General features: G+C 47.7%; 3 protein-coding genes across 3 annotated transcripts; 2 read left to right on the top strand and 1 right to left on the bottom strand.

The window, feature by feature from the left end:
* Positions 1-682: 682 nt before the first annotated feature.
* Positions 683-3,640, top strand: G6M90_00g112380 (uncharacterized protein; the record flags this gene model as incomplete). Its single annotated transcript, XM_014684820.1, has 14 exons — positions 683-783; positions 853-1,081; positions 1,149-1,285; positions 1,351-1,689; positions 1,746-1,842; positions 1,892-2,030; positions 2,090-2,171; positions 2,238-2,492; positions 2,546-2,627; positions 2,680-2,740; positions 2,803-2,879; positions 2,942-3,073; positions 3,126-3,211; positions 3,274-3,640. The coding sequence occupies 14 exons, from the start codon at positions 683-685 to the stop codon at positions 3,638-3,640; spliced, it is 2,184 nt and encodes a 727-aa protein (XP_014540306.1).
* A 2,085-nt stretch (positions 3,641-5,725) lies between these two features.
* On the top strand, positions 5,726-8,556 carry HET-E1_16 (Vegetative incompatibility protein HET-E-1; the record flags this gene model as incomplete). Its single annotated transcript, XM_014684819.1, has 3 exons — positions 5,726-6,737; positions 6,787-6,853; positions 6,912-8,556. The coding sequence occupies 3 exons, from the start codon at positions 5,726-5,728 to the stop codon at positions 8,554-8,556; spliced, it is 2,724 nt and encodes a 907-aa protein (XP_014540305.1).
* Positions 8,557-14,180: 5,624 nt separating this feature from the next.
* Positions 14,181-17,907, bottom strand: G6M90_00g112360 (uncharacterized protein; the record flags this gene model as incomplete). The annotated part of the gene is made up of 3 exons (XM_014684817.2): positions 14,181-14,631; positions 14,687-14,835; positions 17,008-17,907. The coding sequence occupies 3 exons, from the start codon at positions 17,905-17,907 to the stop codon at positions 14,181-14,183; spliced, it is 1,500 nt and encodes a 499-aa protein (XP_014540303.2).
* Positions 17,908-18,376: the final 469 nt, after the last annotated feature.

The following is an 18,376-nucleotide window of genomic DNA, read 5'->3' as shown; positions in this document are numbered from 1 at the left end:
TCTGGCATTACAGGAGATATTACAATGCCGATGCCCCATGATATAAGTGGGAATAATCGCGTGCCATAAAATGCCGTGTTATTTTGTTGCCACCGCACGCAATGCTAGATTATCCTGGTCAGTCGGATCATTGACACCCCCTAACCCCTTCCCCAACATTCTACTTGGTACGGCGAGATATTCGTAGGCACACCAATCAGAAGTTCGAGCATAAGAGGCAGTGTCCTGATGGCTTGAAAATTTCTCCGAGTGAGATATGAAGGACGAATGTTAATAATGCCACAATCGAGGGAGCCACAAAAGGGGAAATACTTCACCTCGGCAAGCACTGTTATATAGGACCTCTGTACCCTCACCCTGTGTAATCGTTGTGGACATATAGCAATACCGCGGCGATTAAGAGCAGTAGTGGCACCATGTCCAACAAAACATGGGTGTACACGAAGACTTGACTTATATTTGCTATAACACTGTGCTGCAAGAGACTCGGCGATTTCCGTAGTCAATATTTCTCGCAGCGCAAGTAAGAGGCATACGTTTAGTATTGCATCCTGTTATACCAGCTGCGTTGTCTATAAGAACGCAGTTCCTGTCACTTGAGTGCTTCTTCCTTCACTTACTCGAGGACTTCCCCGACCGCTATCTAGTTTGACCTCGCAGCGCAACTCTGCTAAAAAGCACAATGACGCGTATGCACTGGTCTCTTATCCTCGTGTCTGCTCTACTCAGAGGAGCAGCAGCAGAGCCGGCTTCCTCTGGAGACGGCGCGGTCCCGGCCCTGGGGTAAGAAAATTAGCTTCCCCTTGAGAACATGACTGCCGATCACGAATTCAGATGCTAACTGTTTCACAGCCATATAGTGGTTCTAAAGAGTGGTCTCGAAGAGAAACATCTCGATGAACATCTTGAACGGGTTAAATCGTCTATCCAGAAGCGAAGCATAGAGAGCGGCAGCAGCGAGAACCAAGTAAACGGAGCAAGTGGTGTTAAACATGAGTACCGTGGGACTTCCATTGGGTTTCACGGCTACTCAGGCAGCTTTCCACCAGATGTGCTTGAAGATATTAAGCGAGACGAGCATGTAAGTGCCGCCTTCTCTATAAACGTCTTTATAGAGCCATGTGTTGGACGCTAACATTTTTAACTAGGTTGCCTTCGTAGAGGAGGATCGGATGATTACCGTCGAGCCCAGTAAACGAGAGGAGGTAGAAGAAGACACGACACCTAAGGATGGCGGCAGCAATAACCAGAAAAAGGGCCCGGGCCTGTTGTCTATGGGACAGGGGTAAGCGGCTCCTATTAATGCCAGTTCGGTCAAAGATGTAGACATTGATCCTAACCGCGAATCAGGTACAACACGTTTCTGGACAAGGGAGTAATCCCTGACGCCGTCCTTCTTCCCGGTGAAAAGAAGAGAGATGTACCCGCTGCCCTGGCTGAAGTACTGGTTAACCAAACCACAAGCATGAGGTTCAACTTCACCGCGCCCAGCGCAAACTTGACCAATGTGAACGTAACATCATACTTTGCCCCGCCTGATCCAGACGAGATTATGAACGGTGTTCTTGACGACTTGGAAAATGAACAAAACGCTACTGCGCTCAACGTAATACACACCCGAGCTACTGAAGATCAACAGGATTGCACGGGCAGTCTGACGGCCTATTACAAGCTTACAGAAAGCTTTGAGTATGTCTGATCAATATAACTTTTTAAAGGTTCAAAACTAATATGAATCGTTGCAGTTCGTATCTCAAGGCTCTGGACGTCAGCGGCGCTGCAACAGTATCTGGTTGGGGACAGAGTGCGTCTGTATCTGGCAGTTACCTGAATCAGGCAGAGGTAGGATTTGTATAACCCTCAAAAGAGAGTAAACTAACGATCATTCTAGCTCTCCAAAGAAGGCTTGACATATATTGCCATTATCGACATTCAGAGACAGGTAGATTTGCCCACTGGATTTGAGTTCAATAAGGCCAAGTACAGTGCGTCCACGTTTGCTCGCGACTTTGGCGACAGATGGATCCATGGTAAATATCCCTATTTCCTAGATGCTAAGTTTGGAATTCAGTAAATACTAATTGATCAGGTTTCCATACCGGTGGCAAGATGATTGCCCGGTTATCATTCAACTCGAAAGGATCCACTAGCAAAGACGACCTGAAAGTACAGTAAGTTCTTGCCATGTATCAGCCGACTAAAATCTACATAAATGGAACTAATATTCCTGTGTCCAGTGCCGAGGCTTCACTGAAGTTCTGGGGAGTTACCGGAGATATCAGTGCATCAGTCAAGAAGAGCATGGAAGAGGTGAGCAAGCACGCTGATGTAGAGATATCGCTATTTTACCAGGGAGACATGGGAAAAGTCATGGCCAAGTCGGGATCTCCTGATAAAGTTGAATCAGCCTCTGCGGAGGGATCGTTCAAGCAGGTCAAGATGTGGGCGGACCAGTTTATAAATAACGCCTGCCAACACAACTACGAGTACCGGTAAGAGAAGAGCAAGTCGATATGGAGGGCTTGGATAATAACACGTTTAATAGGCCCCTTCTCGACGAGTACAGAAACGCTGTCGGCTTCCCTTCGGACCAAAAAGTTCTTGACTACCGCACCGCGCACCGCGTCGTAAGTTGTATCGCACAATCCATCCACGTATCTAGACTAACTCGGGATTCAGTCGTACAAGATTCTGAAGGAGCTTGTTCGAATTTCGGAAATGACACAGTATATTGTTCGACGTAAGATCCCCTGTGTAGTTGGTCAACTACAACGCTTTCAATTCTCTAACCCTCTGGCATAGTCGAAACGCTGGACGCTGAGTTCAAAGACGAAGTCGAGTTCGCTGAGATCGAGATGGTGGAACTAAGCAGGAAATGGGTATTTCCAAACCACATAACAAGTCATAGCCGCAAACCAAGCACTGACATACCTCATGTTAGGTCGACTCTATTGTAGAGCAGCCGCAGAATGCACTGAGTCTAGGAAAGGAACTTATCCAAACATTCAGAGCCGAGTTCTACGACAAGTACGCGTCGGCTATAGCCCAAGACTTTTACATATCTGGCATAGAGGTAAGCACTATTCTGCTCACAACGCATGCCTCCATTTACTAAAGTATAATAGGTGCAATATGGTGACAAACCGCCGGCGAATCGCGTCATCGACATCAACCACCAACCCGAGGATATTAATCACGACTTTGGCGGAGAGTGAGTTACAACCGAGAAAATGACCCGCTATTTGATACAAAGGCTAAATACGCTCTGGGCAGATTTGTCTGGCTTGTTCCAATCTACACTACACGCCGCGACGACGCATGCACCTCCTTCAAGGTCGTCTTTGGCTCGGAAGGCGCCGGGCTCAAAGACCTGACAAGGAACGCACCAGGCCCCAACCGTTATCTCAAATGCGAAAAGGACATGTCCAAGGAAAAGATCCGGCGCTTGGCGCTCCATCGGGGAGGCGAGAACCTTGAGGAATTCCTCTCGGAGACGTCTCACGGCTTCGTGGGCAAAACAACCAATATCAACGATGGCCGTGGGGATGCGTACCATGCCATGTATCTCCTGTGGGCACATGACGGCAAACGAGACCCATCTTCGAAACATCAGCCCGAATTCATAGTGCCGGCGAATTAGAAGCAGCGCCGCAGGCCAACGCTTGGACAAGGCAGTAAGGCCAATGGCTTCTATTCAAGGCTTTGTAGTCAAGTGTTGTAATAATTTGACTTCTTAGCTGTCGTGGCTAAACTATATAGTCTTCTAAATAGCTGTAGTAAGATATAAATATTATTTTCGTGTGCGGTCCTCGCCACTTTTGGCCGGACCTGTAAAGATGCTCTACTCTTCCTCGCTTGTCTATCCTCATGTCACGCGGTTACGCGATGGCTACAGTCACGAGACCTAGAGTACAAGGCTCTTACCGACTTATATAAATAATCCTCCTTGGTCAACTGGGGTTTGAGACCATCCAAGGGCTTTTAAGACCAAAGACTGCTATGAAATGAATTGAGTCATTACTCCAAGCTCTCACTGAGCCCTTTTCACACCTCACCCTCATCACAGATAAGTGAATCTTCTTATGACGGCCTTTGGGCAACTTCTTCCTTGCAGTCGGCGTAGACAAAACCAGTAGGTAGGTATGAGCGGCAACACTGCAGTCATTTGGCCGGGGTCCAGCATGTTGCATCGACCACTCGGCTGCTTCCACGTCCTAATTGCAACCCAAATTCAGTCCATCGAGGGGGACATACTTCTCATATGGAGTACAGGTGACCTGTCTGGTAAACATGGCCATTGTGCGCTCACCGAAAATGAAGACAACAAGATGCAAATTCTCTGTCGAAGTGTTGCCCTTAGGAATGCCAACGAACATACTCCGTAGTGGCACTGAAGTGCACACTACCCGAAACTTCTTTTGACAGAAGCTTCTCTAGCCACATTCTATGTCAAAGATGTCGTTATTGACGCTATAGTCGTACATGCAAGGGACAGGTCCAGTTCTAACCTTGGGTGCCCATCACCGGACACGATGCTTTGGCCAGTGAAGCGACGCACGGGGTGATAGCGACTTGCCTCTTTTCTCATCTTGACGTCACACAGGATTTATTTTTATAGTCTGGCGGCTGTGCGGGGTTTGAAAACTTGAGTCTCCCCTCATATTAGTTGGCGTGACGAGGGCATGTAGTCTTATCTTTGTTCCGAGTGGTGGCCTACTGACACCATGATGCAGCTTCATGCCGTGTTCGCCACCGCTCAAGTCTTCTTACTACGTTGAGTGCCGCTGAGCCTATAGAAAAATTGCCTCAACAATGGCCAGCGCGGCCTTTATATCGGCAACCGCAGTCAGTTCAACTCATGGGCATCCCAAATCTCTCGCCTGATGATTGCCTAACGGTCACCTCATGATAGCCCAACCCGCCGACATTGTATGGTTTGTGATGTTCCTTTACCTTGAAAAAGTTCTTTGAGAAGTTGTTGCGATGACGACAGTAGGGCTATGATCTTGTAGTATGCTAACATGATCCCCACCAAAGCTGTACACTTCATGATGCTGTCTAAACGACTTTGGCGAGACTGGGTTTCTGGTGGCTGCCTGCCTGCAGAAATGCGAATTGCTGAGCCCGGCCGATATTTGCGAGGAAGAAGCAGTTTCAAGAGCAGGGATGTAATGTGACGGGGTATGAATATCCGGCCCTTCTTCAACCTGCAACAAGGCCGCAGGGAGTGAACCTAGTACGATGATGAAGCACTCCCGCCTCATTTGCTATGCTAGAAAATGCCCTGCTTATAGCGAATGTGTTAGTTCTAGCATTCAAATGCTCACAATCTACAAAGGAAGTCGTCAAGTAATGTACAATAGAAATGCGAAATGTATACCGCAGCACAATTTTGACAAGACGACTGATGAGAATCCAGGATTCGTTGCACGAGACCAAGCTTCTAATGTTCCAAGACCTTATGTCTGACTTGGAGCCTTGTTGATGCCCAATGAAGGCGGACAAGGTTTCAAAACCTGTTTTGGCACATTAAGTGTAACCCCAAAGGAACTTTCGGCAGCAACATTGCGACCAATCCTATCATTGCAGCTATCTCTGGCCTGGGAGGCCTCAAATCTCATTCCCCTCACTTTTTCCTTCTCCAAGGAGAGAGATGTCGCGGTCACATCCAACTTCAACTCCTCTATTCTTTCCCGGAGTAAATCTTACCGAGATTCATTTGAAAATGAGACTCGAGAGCTCAGAACTTTACACCATAGGGTGGATAACTGCTCTTCACATAGAACGTGCGGCGGCTACTGCGTTCCTAGACGATTTCCACGAGTCGCCAGAAAGGTTTGAGCAGAACGCTTCAGACCAGAATTCATATACCTGGGGTCGAATGGGCAAGCACAATATCGTCATTGTCTCACTTCCTGAAGGTACTGACGGGACCGCTGCTGCTGCGACTACGACCTCGAAACTCCTCTCGTCTCTCCCTCAGATCCGAATCGGTCTTCTAGTGGGAATCGGTGGTGGCGTAGCTCAACCTCACAAAGGACAGGATATCCGGCTTGGGGACATCGTCGTCGGCAAACCTGAAGGAAAATACGGAGGGGTCGTCCAGTATGATCATGGCAAAGCACTGCGAGGGCCGGCATGGCAGCGTAAAGGAATGTTGAATAAGCCCCCTGCTGTGCTCCTCTATGCGTTATCTCACCTGAAAGCACAACATGAAATGCATGGATCGGACATTCCCCGTTTGCTCGACGAACTCTGGAAGTCAACCCCTAGGATGAAGAATGGGACGAACGACAGCCCAGGATACGTCCATCAAGGATTTGAGCATGACCGGTTGTTTCAGTCCACTTATAATCATGTTCCAGGCAGCACGTGCAAAGATTGCGACCAATCTCAGGAGATTAAGCGCGTTGAAAGAGAAGATGCTGACCCGAGAATTCACTACGGGCTTATTGCTTCAGGGAATACAGTAGTCAAAGATGCTGTTTTCAGGGATGAAATTTCCGAGGTTATTGGGCAGGGCTGCATGTGCTTTGAGATGGAAGCTGCCGGTCTCATGGATAGCTTTCCCTGCCTTGTGATACGAGGCATTTGCGACTACGCTGACTCGCACAAGAACGACCGGTGGCAGAGATATGCTGCTGCGACGGCGGCTGCGTTTGCAAAGGAGTTGCTCGGCTACGTTCCAACTGCGCAGCTCAACGCAACACAGCGAGCTATTGAATTGCTTAGTTCAAGTTGGTCTATCCTGAAAATTGAAAATAGTCGCTGCTAATGGACCTGAAGTCGATGGTAGTGTGAAAAATATCGAGTCCTGTTCGAGGCAAACAAACGAAAATGTCAAAATGGCTTTGTAAGGAAAATAACACGAGGTTCTATAGAAATGAAACATTACCTAATATTTATCAAAGAGACGATGTCCATGAAAGCAATCAAAAGCAGTTGCTTGATAGACTCCCCGTTGTTGAAGATGCTGCCTTTGACTCGCATGCCGAGGAACACAACAGTACTTGTCTGAAAGATACACGGGTCGATGTTCTGCAAAATATAGACACATGGGCTGTTTCATCAGGCACACAGCAGATATTCTGGCTGAGTGGTATGGCAGGTACCGGCAAGTCTACCATAGCACGCACTATTGCCAGGTTATTCGCCGCGAAAGGTATTCTTGGCGCTAGCTTCTTCTTCAAAAGAGGCGAAGGTGATCGGGGCAATTCATCGAAGGTTATTACGACAATTGCAGCTCAAGTGGCAGAAAGATACCCAGCCATATCCCCTCAGGTTGCGAAAGCTCTTGAGAATGACTCCAGGATTGTTCACAAGGCATTACGAGAGCAGTTCCAGGAACTTATCCTGAAACCTCTACAAGCAAATTCACAGCACGTTGGGAAGAACTCCGACCCTATTGTCATCGTCATCGACGCCCTAGATGAGTGTGATTCAGCTGATGATATTGAGCTTCTTATCTTTCTCTTTTCTCGCACTGAGGGTTTACAATCCGTGCGGCTGAAGACTTTCGTTACCAGCCGCCCCGAGTTATCGACTCGTCAAACGTTTAGCCAAATGTCTGGCAAATACAACGATTTGATATTGCATACTATCCCACTGCCAGTAGTGGAGAATGATATATCTCTTTTTCTCTATCACGAGATCAAGGAAATCCGAGAAAAATATAATGCTTTAGTATCAAATCACCGCTGCTTGGCCACGAACTGGCCAGGCCAATCTACCGTCCGGACACTTATCAAAATGGCAGTCCCGCTGTTCATATTCGCTGCTACAATTTGTCGCTTCCTTAATGACCGTAGATGCGGGAATCCAGATAAACAGCTCGAAGAAATTCTTCGTTTCGAAACACGAAGCCAAGAGTCACAACTAGATGCAACATACTTGCCTGTTCTGGATCAGCTGTGGAATGGGCTTTCCAAAAAGCAGAGAAAGAACATGCTCGAGCAATTCCGGCTCATTATTGGATCTATTATCAACCTCGCAAGTCCCTTGTCGATTTCCTCTCTAAGTGCACTCCTTGACGTCCCGAGAGCGGACATCAATGACAAATTAGACCTGTTGCATTCCGTCTTAAGCGTTCCATCGTCACAAGATAAGCCTGTAAGGCTGCTGCACCTGTCCTTCCGCGACTTCCTGCTAGACCCTGATAAGCAGAATAGGAATGACTTTTGGGTCAATGAGAAGCAAGCCCATAGTGTGATTGCGAAAAACTGCCTTCGCGTAATGGATTGCCTTCGACAAGATATTTGCGATATAAAAGATGTCGGTACGCACCAGTTTACAATCAGTCGACGGAGAATAGATGATTGCCTTGCTTCAGAGGTCCAGTATGCTTGCCAATACTGGGTACATCATACCCAAGAAGCGGGAACATACGCCCCCGATAGTGGAATAGTGTATCGATTTCTCACTCAGCACTTTCTCCATTGGCTGGAGGCTTTAAGTCTTCTGGGCAAGGTATCGGGAAGTATCGACTTTTTAAATGTATTGAAATCGGTCTTCAAGGCAAGTAAGCCAAGTAAGAACCCTGGTATGCGACGCAGCTAACTTGCAATAAAGGACCAGAATAATACAACTCTATTAGCCTTGCTTGACGATGGCATGCGATTTTTGCCAGCAAATATTGAATGTATTCGTTCAACGCCGCTTCAGTTATATTCCTCACTTATTGTATTTGCGCCGCGCAAAAGTAAAGTCCGAGCTCTTTTTGAAAACGAAATTCCTCGCTGGATCTCCCTGAAGCCCAAGACAGATGGCGATTGGACTCCATGTTTGCAAACATTTGAGGGCGTAAACAGGGCCGTCTTCTCTCGCGATTCAACCCTGGTAGCTTCACTTATGCATAATGGAAAGATTCTGGTGCAGCGGGTAAATACGAGCGAATGTGTACAGGTTTGGAATACCCAATTTGGTAATGAGTTGTGCCCACCGATTGAGTTGATGTCCTTTTCACACGACGGGGAGCTCCTTTTGACAGTCTCTGCGACCGGGACAGCAAGAGCCTGGCGCATAAGTACAGGAGAGTGCACGCAGATTTTCGAAACAGGCCTGCCTTCCGGACCGTCATCATTCTCACATGATGCAAAGCTCCTAGCCTTATGTTGTAGACGTCGTATCGAAGTCTGGTGTGTAAAGATACGGAAATGCATTCAGACTCTCCCGTGCGGCGATGACTGGCCAGAGAGGACATTCTTCTCACACGACTCACTGCTATTGATAACGGTCCATAGGGAAACGATTCGAACGTGGCGCATAGATATAGGCGAGTGCATACAAAAAGTTAACGTACGTGATTTGGAGATTTGGGATAGCGTTTCGAGGCGTCGGGTCACTCTTTCACACGATGCAAGGCTTTTGGCTTGTCCCGGTAAGCGGGGAGGCAAAATCAAGATCTGGTGTGCAAAATTATGGAAGCTCAGAGACGTTCTTGTAGGCGACATGGACAAGAAGGCCGTAATTGCTTCGCTCGCGTTTTCGCATGATTCTGCACTACTAGCCTCAGGTTCTACCGATGGCAGTATACGACTATGGAGCGTCAATACAGGCGAGTGTATGCGCATTCTCAAAGGTCATCTGGAACCCGTCGGTTGGGTAGCTTTTTCGCATGACTCAACCATGATACTCTCGATTAATACTTCTATGGATACTATTCTACGAATCTGGCACACAAATTTGAGCGAGCGTGTGCAGGTCCTTAAACACCATAAAGGCCCAGTCTACGAGTTGATACTCTCACCTGATTCAAGGGTAATAGTCACAAAGGCTGTAGAAGACACAATCATACTAGTTTGGAGTACAGAAAATGGCAAGTCGCATGCATTAAGGGGTCATCAGGGCTTCATCGGGTCCGCAGTCTTCTCGCACGACTCTGCGCTGCTCGCTTCAGCCTCCGACGATGCAACACGCATCTGGAGGGTGACAACAGGCGAGTGCATACACACACTCCAGGGGTATGTCGACTCTTTATGCTTTTCTCATGATTCGAAGCTCCTAGCCTCAGGCTCCCATGCTGGAACGATACGGATTTGGCACACAGATAAAGGACAATGTATGCACACTCTTCAAGGATTACAAAATAGGAGGTATATCGGGAACATTGCGCGGCTGGTGTTCTCGAATGACTCGACACTCTTGGTATCGTCCGATTGTGAATCGGTTCTTTCATGGCGAGTTGACACAGGCAAGCTCAAAGACGTCCTGGAGACGGGTGGTATATGGCCTGCAATAGCTCTCTCGCATGATTCACAACTGGTGGCCATAGCCAAACACCAAGCAGAAAATTTCATAATCATTCGACGTTTGAATACGGGCAAATATGTGCATAGTTTCCCTATCTGCGGTGGAAGGATTGACGAGTTGATCTTTTCTCACGACTCACGACTGCTAGCTGTAACGGATGACAAGGGGACTGCTGGAATTTGGCGCATCGATACAGGCGAGTTACTGCAAGAATTCCATTTGGGGAAATTCACCAGAGTGCTATCTTTTGGAAGAGATAGCAGGCAACTAATAACCAATCATGGCGCCTTGATGCTGCAGGGCATATCTCCTATGCGACAGGGTCTCTTGGACTCAGTCAAAGGTTCCATACGTGCACAAGAGACTCCTTACTCTGTAGGAGAAGATGGTTCATGGGTCGAATTGAATGGACAGAAGTTGCTTTGGCTGCCACTTGACTATCGCCCTACGTGTTGGGCGGTTTTAAAATCTACTATTGTGTTGGGATGCAAGTCTGGGAAGGTTGTTATTATCAGGTTTGCTAGTGATGAAGATTCAGAATCCCCAGGTCCATCTTTCCCGAATGAATATACCCCTTGGCAAAGAAGTAGACTACTCAAATAGCTCATCGAGTCATTAGTCGCGGAAGAGTGATTCGTTTAAGAAACTAAATATAGTTTTAATGATATATACAAACGTGAAAGTAAATTCCAGGGTTTTCTGCGATGCGACCATCATGTCTAGTTCTCAGAAAGACCCTCATCGGCCCAAAGGAAAGCTCACCCACGACTTAAGTCTCCTGCCTTGAATGTTTCATGAATTCACGTCCTCGGTCCAGTCAACATATCACATTAAGCATTAAGACAAGCTTGAATCAGCTTGTTTCCCCCGAAGAACTTTGCCGCCTTCCTCCGCATTGTGAGTTCCTTCCGGAGAACAGATTCGTCCTTCTCTGCAAAATTCGGTAAACAAACGGAAATCTGCGTATGGAATTTCAGGTGATAAAGCTCATTATGCCTTGTATATTACATGTAGCTCTGGATCACGTGCTATAAGCTGGATGGTCCCCAAAAAGCCTCGATCTCAAGCGTCGTCGTCCAACAATCAGCGACACCGGGGGCGAACGCCTAGAGCCGACTTGCGATATTGCAACTGCTTCGGCAGTTGCAAGTTCGCTACTACTGTTACAGAACCCGGTTTCTGGTTTAGGGGTCCCCTACTTGGGAATTTTCGCGCATTTGGCTCCTGATTTAGCAACGTGGCCCCAACGACTCAGGGAGCGATCAAAGAGGCCTTGCTTCCAAGAAGCCGCATAAAATACTTCCACTTAACTCAACCTAACTAGCTCTCAAATGACTAATTCCGGAGAATTATCAAGCTTGGTTTTCGCAGTGGCTGAACCATTATAACTTGCGACGAAGATACAGTTGTAAGTCATGCCGCTTATTTCTTGAGCACGTTCAGCACTTCGACTTCATGCATGGCTGTCACCACCAAGCAGAAACTTCCCAATATTATTCGACCGAAACAGAGCCGCTCACTCCTTTCATTTCGCTCTAAAAAATCGCAGCGCTCGATGCAGATGCCAGTAGCGAGTTCTATTGTTCACATATTATCCGCAAAGCGAATCCAGCACCTGGAGGATGCTTACTTCTCCGTGTCCCAATTAATAAGTTTCGATTAAAGGGACCAAACGGTGAGCATTTGTGCCTTGTTTCTCAGCTAAGAAGAGAGACACTCTTCCACCTCTAACGTAGACTTGGCAAGGAAAAGCTGCCACTTTCCTCGCTCAAATTCTTCATCTATTGTCCCTTTTGGGCTATAGTTTTGTCAATACTCACCACGTTGAGGCCACTGGTAGCCAGGAAGTCTACCAGACCCTTCATAAAGCGGCTTTGGCCCCTTATCAAGGACTAAGGTGTTGCCTATGCTGGCTGATTTCGATCAGGCGTACGAGGGTCCCGGTAGTAGTCGCCGAATAAAGCCACCTAACAGCCTCGCCAAGACTCACGACACGGCCCCATTAAAGTCGGACATTCAATACAGTTAAATCCGTCTATCGACAACCTTCTAGATAACCTATAGCATCTATAAAAAGGGTTCATCTGATTTATCTCGCTAGAGAGCTTGAACACCGGGACTTGACCTTTATTTGATGCAATCTACGGCTTTCATCCGTGATAGATGCACTGGCGTTCTGTCGAGGATTTGAGATGCTCTTCGCCTTACAGTTGAGCTTTCTCTCGACGCAGACCTCGATTTGTGACCAGATATAAAATACTTCAAGCTCATACAAGCAATCGGTCGTGGCTTTGTCACAAGTTCCTTCGTCGACTCCCCTCCCTGTGCAGACGCTCTGCACTCTCTCCTCAATAAGATCTATAAATACCTTCCAAAATGCAGGCTACAATTTACCATAATATTAGAATATTAATATTATATAAAAGGTCAGGATCTGGTTTTACTATTTACTTACAGAGCCTTTTAGTTCGGGTCGAAAGCGGCAAGACAATTGGGCCTAATATAAAGCTTTAAATTTTGGTCTAGGCCGCCTTACTAGCAGGTTACTTACTACTTGGCCACCAAACTTCTGCGTATACAACGAGAACAGGCACTTAGTGCACTGTAAAGCATTATATAATATTAGTATAAAATATTATAGCTATTTTACGAGGGAATAGTAGCTAGAATGCTTACACCGCCTAGTTTACCACAAATTTCTGAAAGCTGGTCGACCGTAGTTGTACCCTGAATTAAGTTTTAGTATATATAAAGTCCGTAAAGAAGAAGTCCCCTTTTAACAGAGAATCTTACATTTTCAGCCTATAAATTGGATGGCTACTCATTCCCTCATAACTGCTTGGGCTGAGCCAGGACTAGCGCTTTGCGGTTGTGAACAGAACTGTGTCGTCTTGTCCTGCATGGTTGCCGAGATATGCCGGTTTGGAGTATGCATACCAAGTTGTCGACACTGGGTCCAGCATATTGACAAGATGTAACATAAGGGAGCAAGTTTTGAGATGCTTCCCAGCGAGCAGCGTACTTTGTTGTGCGAGAGCTTCTGTCAGAATGACTTGCAAAGTCTGACAAGTTCCCTCCTGGGAGCATGCACTGAATCTTCCGACGTCATGATTCCCGACAAGTTCACCTGCGCAGGTGAGTTCTCAATTCGATAACAGCCCTGGAGCGATTGACCAACTATCTAATATTTTGTCAATTTTCCTAGTTCACCATTTTCTTTACGCGGCGAGTCTGCCATGTCTGAAAGACAAGTGAGTCTCCTCATACTTAGTTAATCCCCGCCCTTTGCTGAAATTGACCCTGGGGGCGCCCGGAACATATTGCGACGCTGTTGTGGCTGATTGGGCCAGCCAACCGAATTACACCAAGCTCAGACGTGTTCTCAGTGCGAGATGGGCGTTCAGCAGATACAGCTGGCGTCACTGTTTGGGTTCAGCGACACGCTTCAACCAGGCATTTACTTGGCCAACCATACTTAACACTCTGTAGTCAAGGTCGAGGCTGCCGACTATTGCGCTGCCATGCGACTACTGCGTACCCGTGAACCGCATGCGGATACCAGTCTCGTCAGTTCAGCCTACGGGTTGTAGCTGCTACAAAAGCTTCCGCATCCAGGACAAGGGTTGGATAGCTTCTTCCGCGATTGTCTGGCCAGTGTTTGCATGCTGACTTTTCCTGCAGCCAACTTCAACTACTCCATGGCTCCCGGTCTGTTCGGCATCACGGTGGCGGAACCAACCAGACTGAATCCCTGGATTGGATCCAACTGCGATATCTGACTCGAGTGGTCCGGAAGGAGTTGGTAGTGTGGACCTGGCGATCATTCCATGCGGCAGAAGGAATGGACAGGCCTGTCGTATTTCCGTAAATATTATGTAGGTGCTACAGTAGGAGCTAGAGCGTAAGCTCGTTCGCAGCTTAAGCCTCCTGCCTCAATGTCCTACAAATCCACCCTCGTCCTCGGTTCCGTCAATGTAAGGGGGTCTCACATACTGGTCATCCCAGTCACCTTTTCCGAGCAAGTCATACTTGTAAAGGTATTCCTGCAGTGGCATGTACACCCAGCCCACATCTTCCTCGTGGTACTCTGTGGCACCATCATGGAACGGGGCGGGAACTGTATAGTTCCTCTCCTGTGGGGGTAATGGGGACTCCCAGTTCTTGCGCAAAAGCTTCACAACTGGCGAGTTGACACCGAGATGGTCCACGGACTCGAGGCAGACATCATCCACAAAGAGACAATATTCGTATCTGGGCGTGGATGTTGCGTGTACCCAGTCCACGTCGTTCTGCGGGTTAGTAGCGTCCGGCCGGAGACGGTCCTCAAGGTTCTTTGGGACCCAGGACTGGAAGTGATCTCGGACTTGGTAAGACGTGGCTCCGCTAAGGACAGCCGTTAGTGGTGGCAGACGTAACATGGACGTGTTGCAAAACGTACTAGAGTGTCTTATCGTCGATGGCGTGAAGATGATGGAATTTCAACACATCTTGGCGCATGTAGAACCTGGCATCTTCCTGGACCTTTCTGCGCAAGGCTTGCAGCAGGCGATCCCAAGCTGTCTGCTTGCCTTGAGAGCACCGATATATCTAGACGTTATTCGTTTAGACCATGTTAAGAGGAGAGTGAGGAGTATGTCTTACCACGAAACCCTAGATCGAATCGTGAAACTCGGTGCACGTCATAGTCGATTTAATATGGTCAAAGTCGATGTCCGGGCTCGACGTGTAATCGAGGTAGGTTTCGGTCCAGGAGATGCGAGAAGGTCCTGCGGGGCTACTGCTCATCATGGCTCGAGGACGACAAATGCAATCAGCTTCGCTCCGTCCTGTTGCTGCATGGCGCGCCGTATGTGTGAAGGTTGTGAATGCCGACTTTGAACGATTCCAGGCGGCGCGAGAGACCTGTCGCAAGGCTCTGCCTCTAGTTGCAGTGCGTTGCAACATGGAAGGATTGGGATCATCGAGGGGCGAATGAGATCTGGTTGTGCGGGAAAGGGGGTAGAAACGAAGGAAAAGGCGAAGTCCTGTGAGGTTGTTGGTCACCTGACTTCTGGCTCTCTCTCAGGCAAATTCAATCCCTGTCTGCGTAATCACGGCCGATAATCGCTTACCAATAAAAGCATACTTACTTGGAAGAATATTTTGTGACTGGAGCAGGCACTGAGAGATACGTGAATGGCACTTATCGAGGACTAATAAGACAGCTCAAGACAGATCTGGAAACAAGAGCTTATAACGGCCGGTAATTGGAATGGATTCAAGGGGATGTCTATCGGAAGTAGTTGTCAAATGAGCCTTTGGCTTCTCAGCCTGGAGGGAATCAGTAACTATATGCTTTTACAGATGTCGCCTTTCTCGGAGACCGGCCATTCATTACAGATATCCATATGGTGGCCAATTCGAGTGCATCATAACACACTAAGATATCTGATACTATTTGGGGCGGTCGTCCTTCCGACATACTAGGCGTCCTTGTTAGACTCCAGTCCAAATCCGTGTAATAACATTGTGATTGACTCAACCTTGACAACAGGGGGCGTATCGAGGCCATGTGACTTGCGGCCTTGGGCAAAATGACTCTCTTGCAATGCTTCTACGACTTTGTTGGGCTAAAGGAAGGCTTCAAGGACACATGGTAAAATATTGCGAGGGAATCAAAGAAAAACAAAGACTGGGCATGTGTCTAGAATCAGCTAAGACCTTGATGGCGGCGGGCGTAATTATCTACGTCATATTTCTGACCAATAAGCAGATTCATCCCAGTCATATTAAACAATCGAGAGCTGGAAATATATAACGTTAAAAAACGCGCTTTAATAAGATTGTACTTGCACTTAAGAAGCCTACACGTATTATAAGTCAATCTTCGCCCCATTAGAGGTGTCTTGGTTCGGTAGCCACATAACTATGAACTGGTAATAAGATATACAGGTCTCATTTATGATCAAACCTTATAGCATAGCTGTCACAATCTCCGTATTAAACAGGGCAACTTACGAAAGCTTTATTCTCTGCGTGCGGCTATAAATACTCATCAATTGTAGAGCTGGCTTCAGCACGTTATTCAGCTTTACAGATTTCGGACACAGGCTTGTTATGGCTAGAGTAGTTCTGTTTTCCACTAATACCTATTTTTCATAGTCCGCGCAGCTGCCTCTCTTTAGCGAGCTTGGTCACTTGTCCTGGAGGCGGAGGAAACACATGGTATACGGAGGACAGCGTAAGCGCCATAAACTGCTGCTTTACAACGAGTTGCCGTCTCCCAACATGGCGTGTACCATACATTTCACCGCTTACATCGGGGGTAGATAGCCTCAGGACATTATATTGGTGAGTAATGGCTCCCGAAACGCATGTCATCTAGCCTTTATAACTCTTAATACCATAAACGATGGTGCAAGCTTAATGGCCCCTGAGCGCGTGACCTATAAAATTGCCGCCGACGACAGCTACAGCTGATACTCCCTCGCCGGACGTGGTCCTTCCAAGAAACGTTCACTATCTACCCGAACCATTCTGCATATACCCAGACCATCTAGGACGCTGTATATCTTCACCAAGGGGCCTACAATGTGTTCTCTCGTAATCCTGGGTTTCGAAAGGCTTGAAACATCAAGCAGTGGTGTGACGGCATAAACCACGTAGTCAAGTCCCATTCTCCAACCCCCCTTGCTGCTTTGTACAGGTTCCTGGGTATCTGTCCCGGTACCTCTTCCACCACTGGGTATTTGACCTCTGAGGCATCAGCCCCCAACTGACCATTGACTGCTCTTCCGCCTCTGACATGGCCATCCTAGCATAGGCTGGGCCACGAGACCATGACGGATCACCCATTTCTACCTCAAGCCAAAGCCTCTTGCCAATGGCTTCTCGCCGGTCTCCCACATGGATCGCCGTTAAATAAGTGCTGCTTAAAAGTGCCACAATGGATAGTATCTGGTTGAATAGAGTGGTCATACCCAAGGAGACGGCGTGTGTACCGAAAGCTCCCCAGGCCGCAGCCCTCCAAAAAAAGTAAATCTTGGGGTGTAGAGGATGAGGGTCAGTCAGTATGACGCCCACTAAAACCTGACGCGGCCCCAGTATCGTTACTGCTTTGCCATTCGGGAGAGTGAGAAAGACCTTTACGTCTGGCCCCGGGTTGTCGGCCAAGTCTTCCACTGCCTTGTTGACTGACGAACGCAGCATAAGCACCATTTGTTGTCTTATGAGCACATTCAAGCAAAGAGCAGTAACGTTCGCTACCCCCCACCAGTCTGCTGTCATTATGGTCATGATGAGAAGGAGTCCACAGGTGAATAGTCCGATCAGGAGCGAGCATATTGTTCGTGCGGTCGGTACGGGTTTGTCATTCGTCTTCAAGTGGATTGTTGTAGCACTGTATGTTATGGGATAAGATGTTAACCAGCGAGTGAACCAACTGGACACGTCCGTTGCCATGATACCGTCGGTGATGTTATACAGAACAAACCCCTGTTCCGGTTCTGCAATCTCGTTGTTGGCGACAGCATAGGATCCCAAAATTGGGAGCCACTCCGTGAACTTGCTTTCTGTGAGGTTGCCAATAGACGTGTTCATCTCCTTGGCCCCAAAAAGAGTCACTAGACCAAGAGCGTCCAGCTTGAAAGGATCCCATTGTGAAAGACTTAGAATGGCCATAGTTTCCACACAAGTTGGAAAGGGGTTTCAGAAAGAACAAGAGTAGAGCCTGCGGGCGCTGAAGCCGACAAGAAGCCTGGTGTCGTAGTTGGAGAAGATGGAGAGGGGGGCTCGAAACTGTGGGCAGCCTGGGAGACACACGAATGTTTATGCACCAATAGTATTAGCTACTTCATCTCAACTCTCATGTTGTGTCTCTCGTGTTGTGCAACCCTGGCCGAATCACTCAACCGGCCAGTGTGACGAGACGTGACAGCTCATCCTGCATAAGATAGATACACAACATGACCTTGTCCTTTAATTTCCGGTCCATGTGGTAATACAAAAAGTCCTAGGTCGCCGGACAAAAATAGCAAAGAGCCCAACACAGCCTCAACCCAATTTCGACCCAGGATCTGGCGTCTCGCCGTTCATTCCCTTCATTCTAGCTCAGATCTTCCGGTTATTCTACACTAGCTACACTTTAACT

This window comes from Metarhizium brunneum, chromosome 7 (genome assembly GCF_013426205.1).
Source record: "Metarhizium brunneum chromosome 7, complete sequence".
Classification (NCBI taxonomy): Eukaryota; Fungi; Ascomycota; class Sordariomycetes; order Hypocreales; family Clavicipitaceae; genus Metarhizium; species Metarhizium brunneum.
The sequence above is the reverse complement of the archived record's forward strand: the minus strand, read 5'-3'. Positions and strand labels throughout refer to the sequence as shown.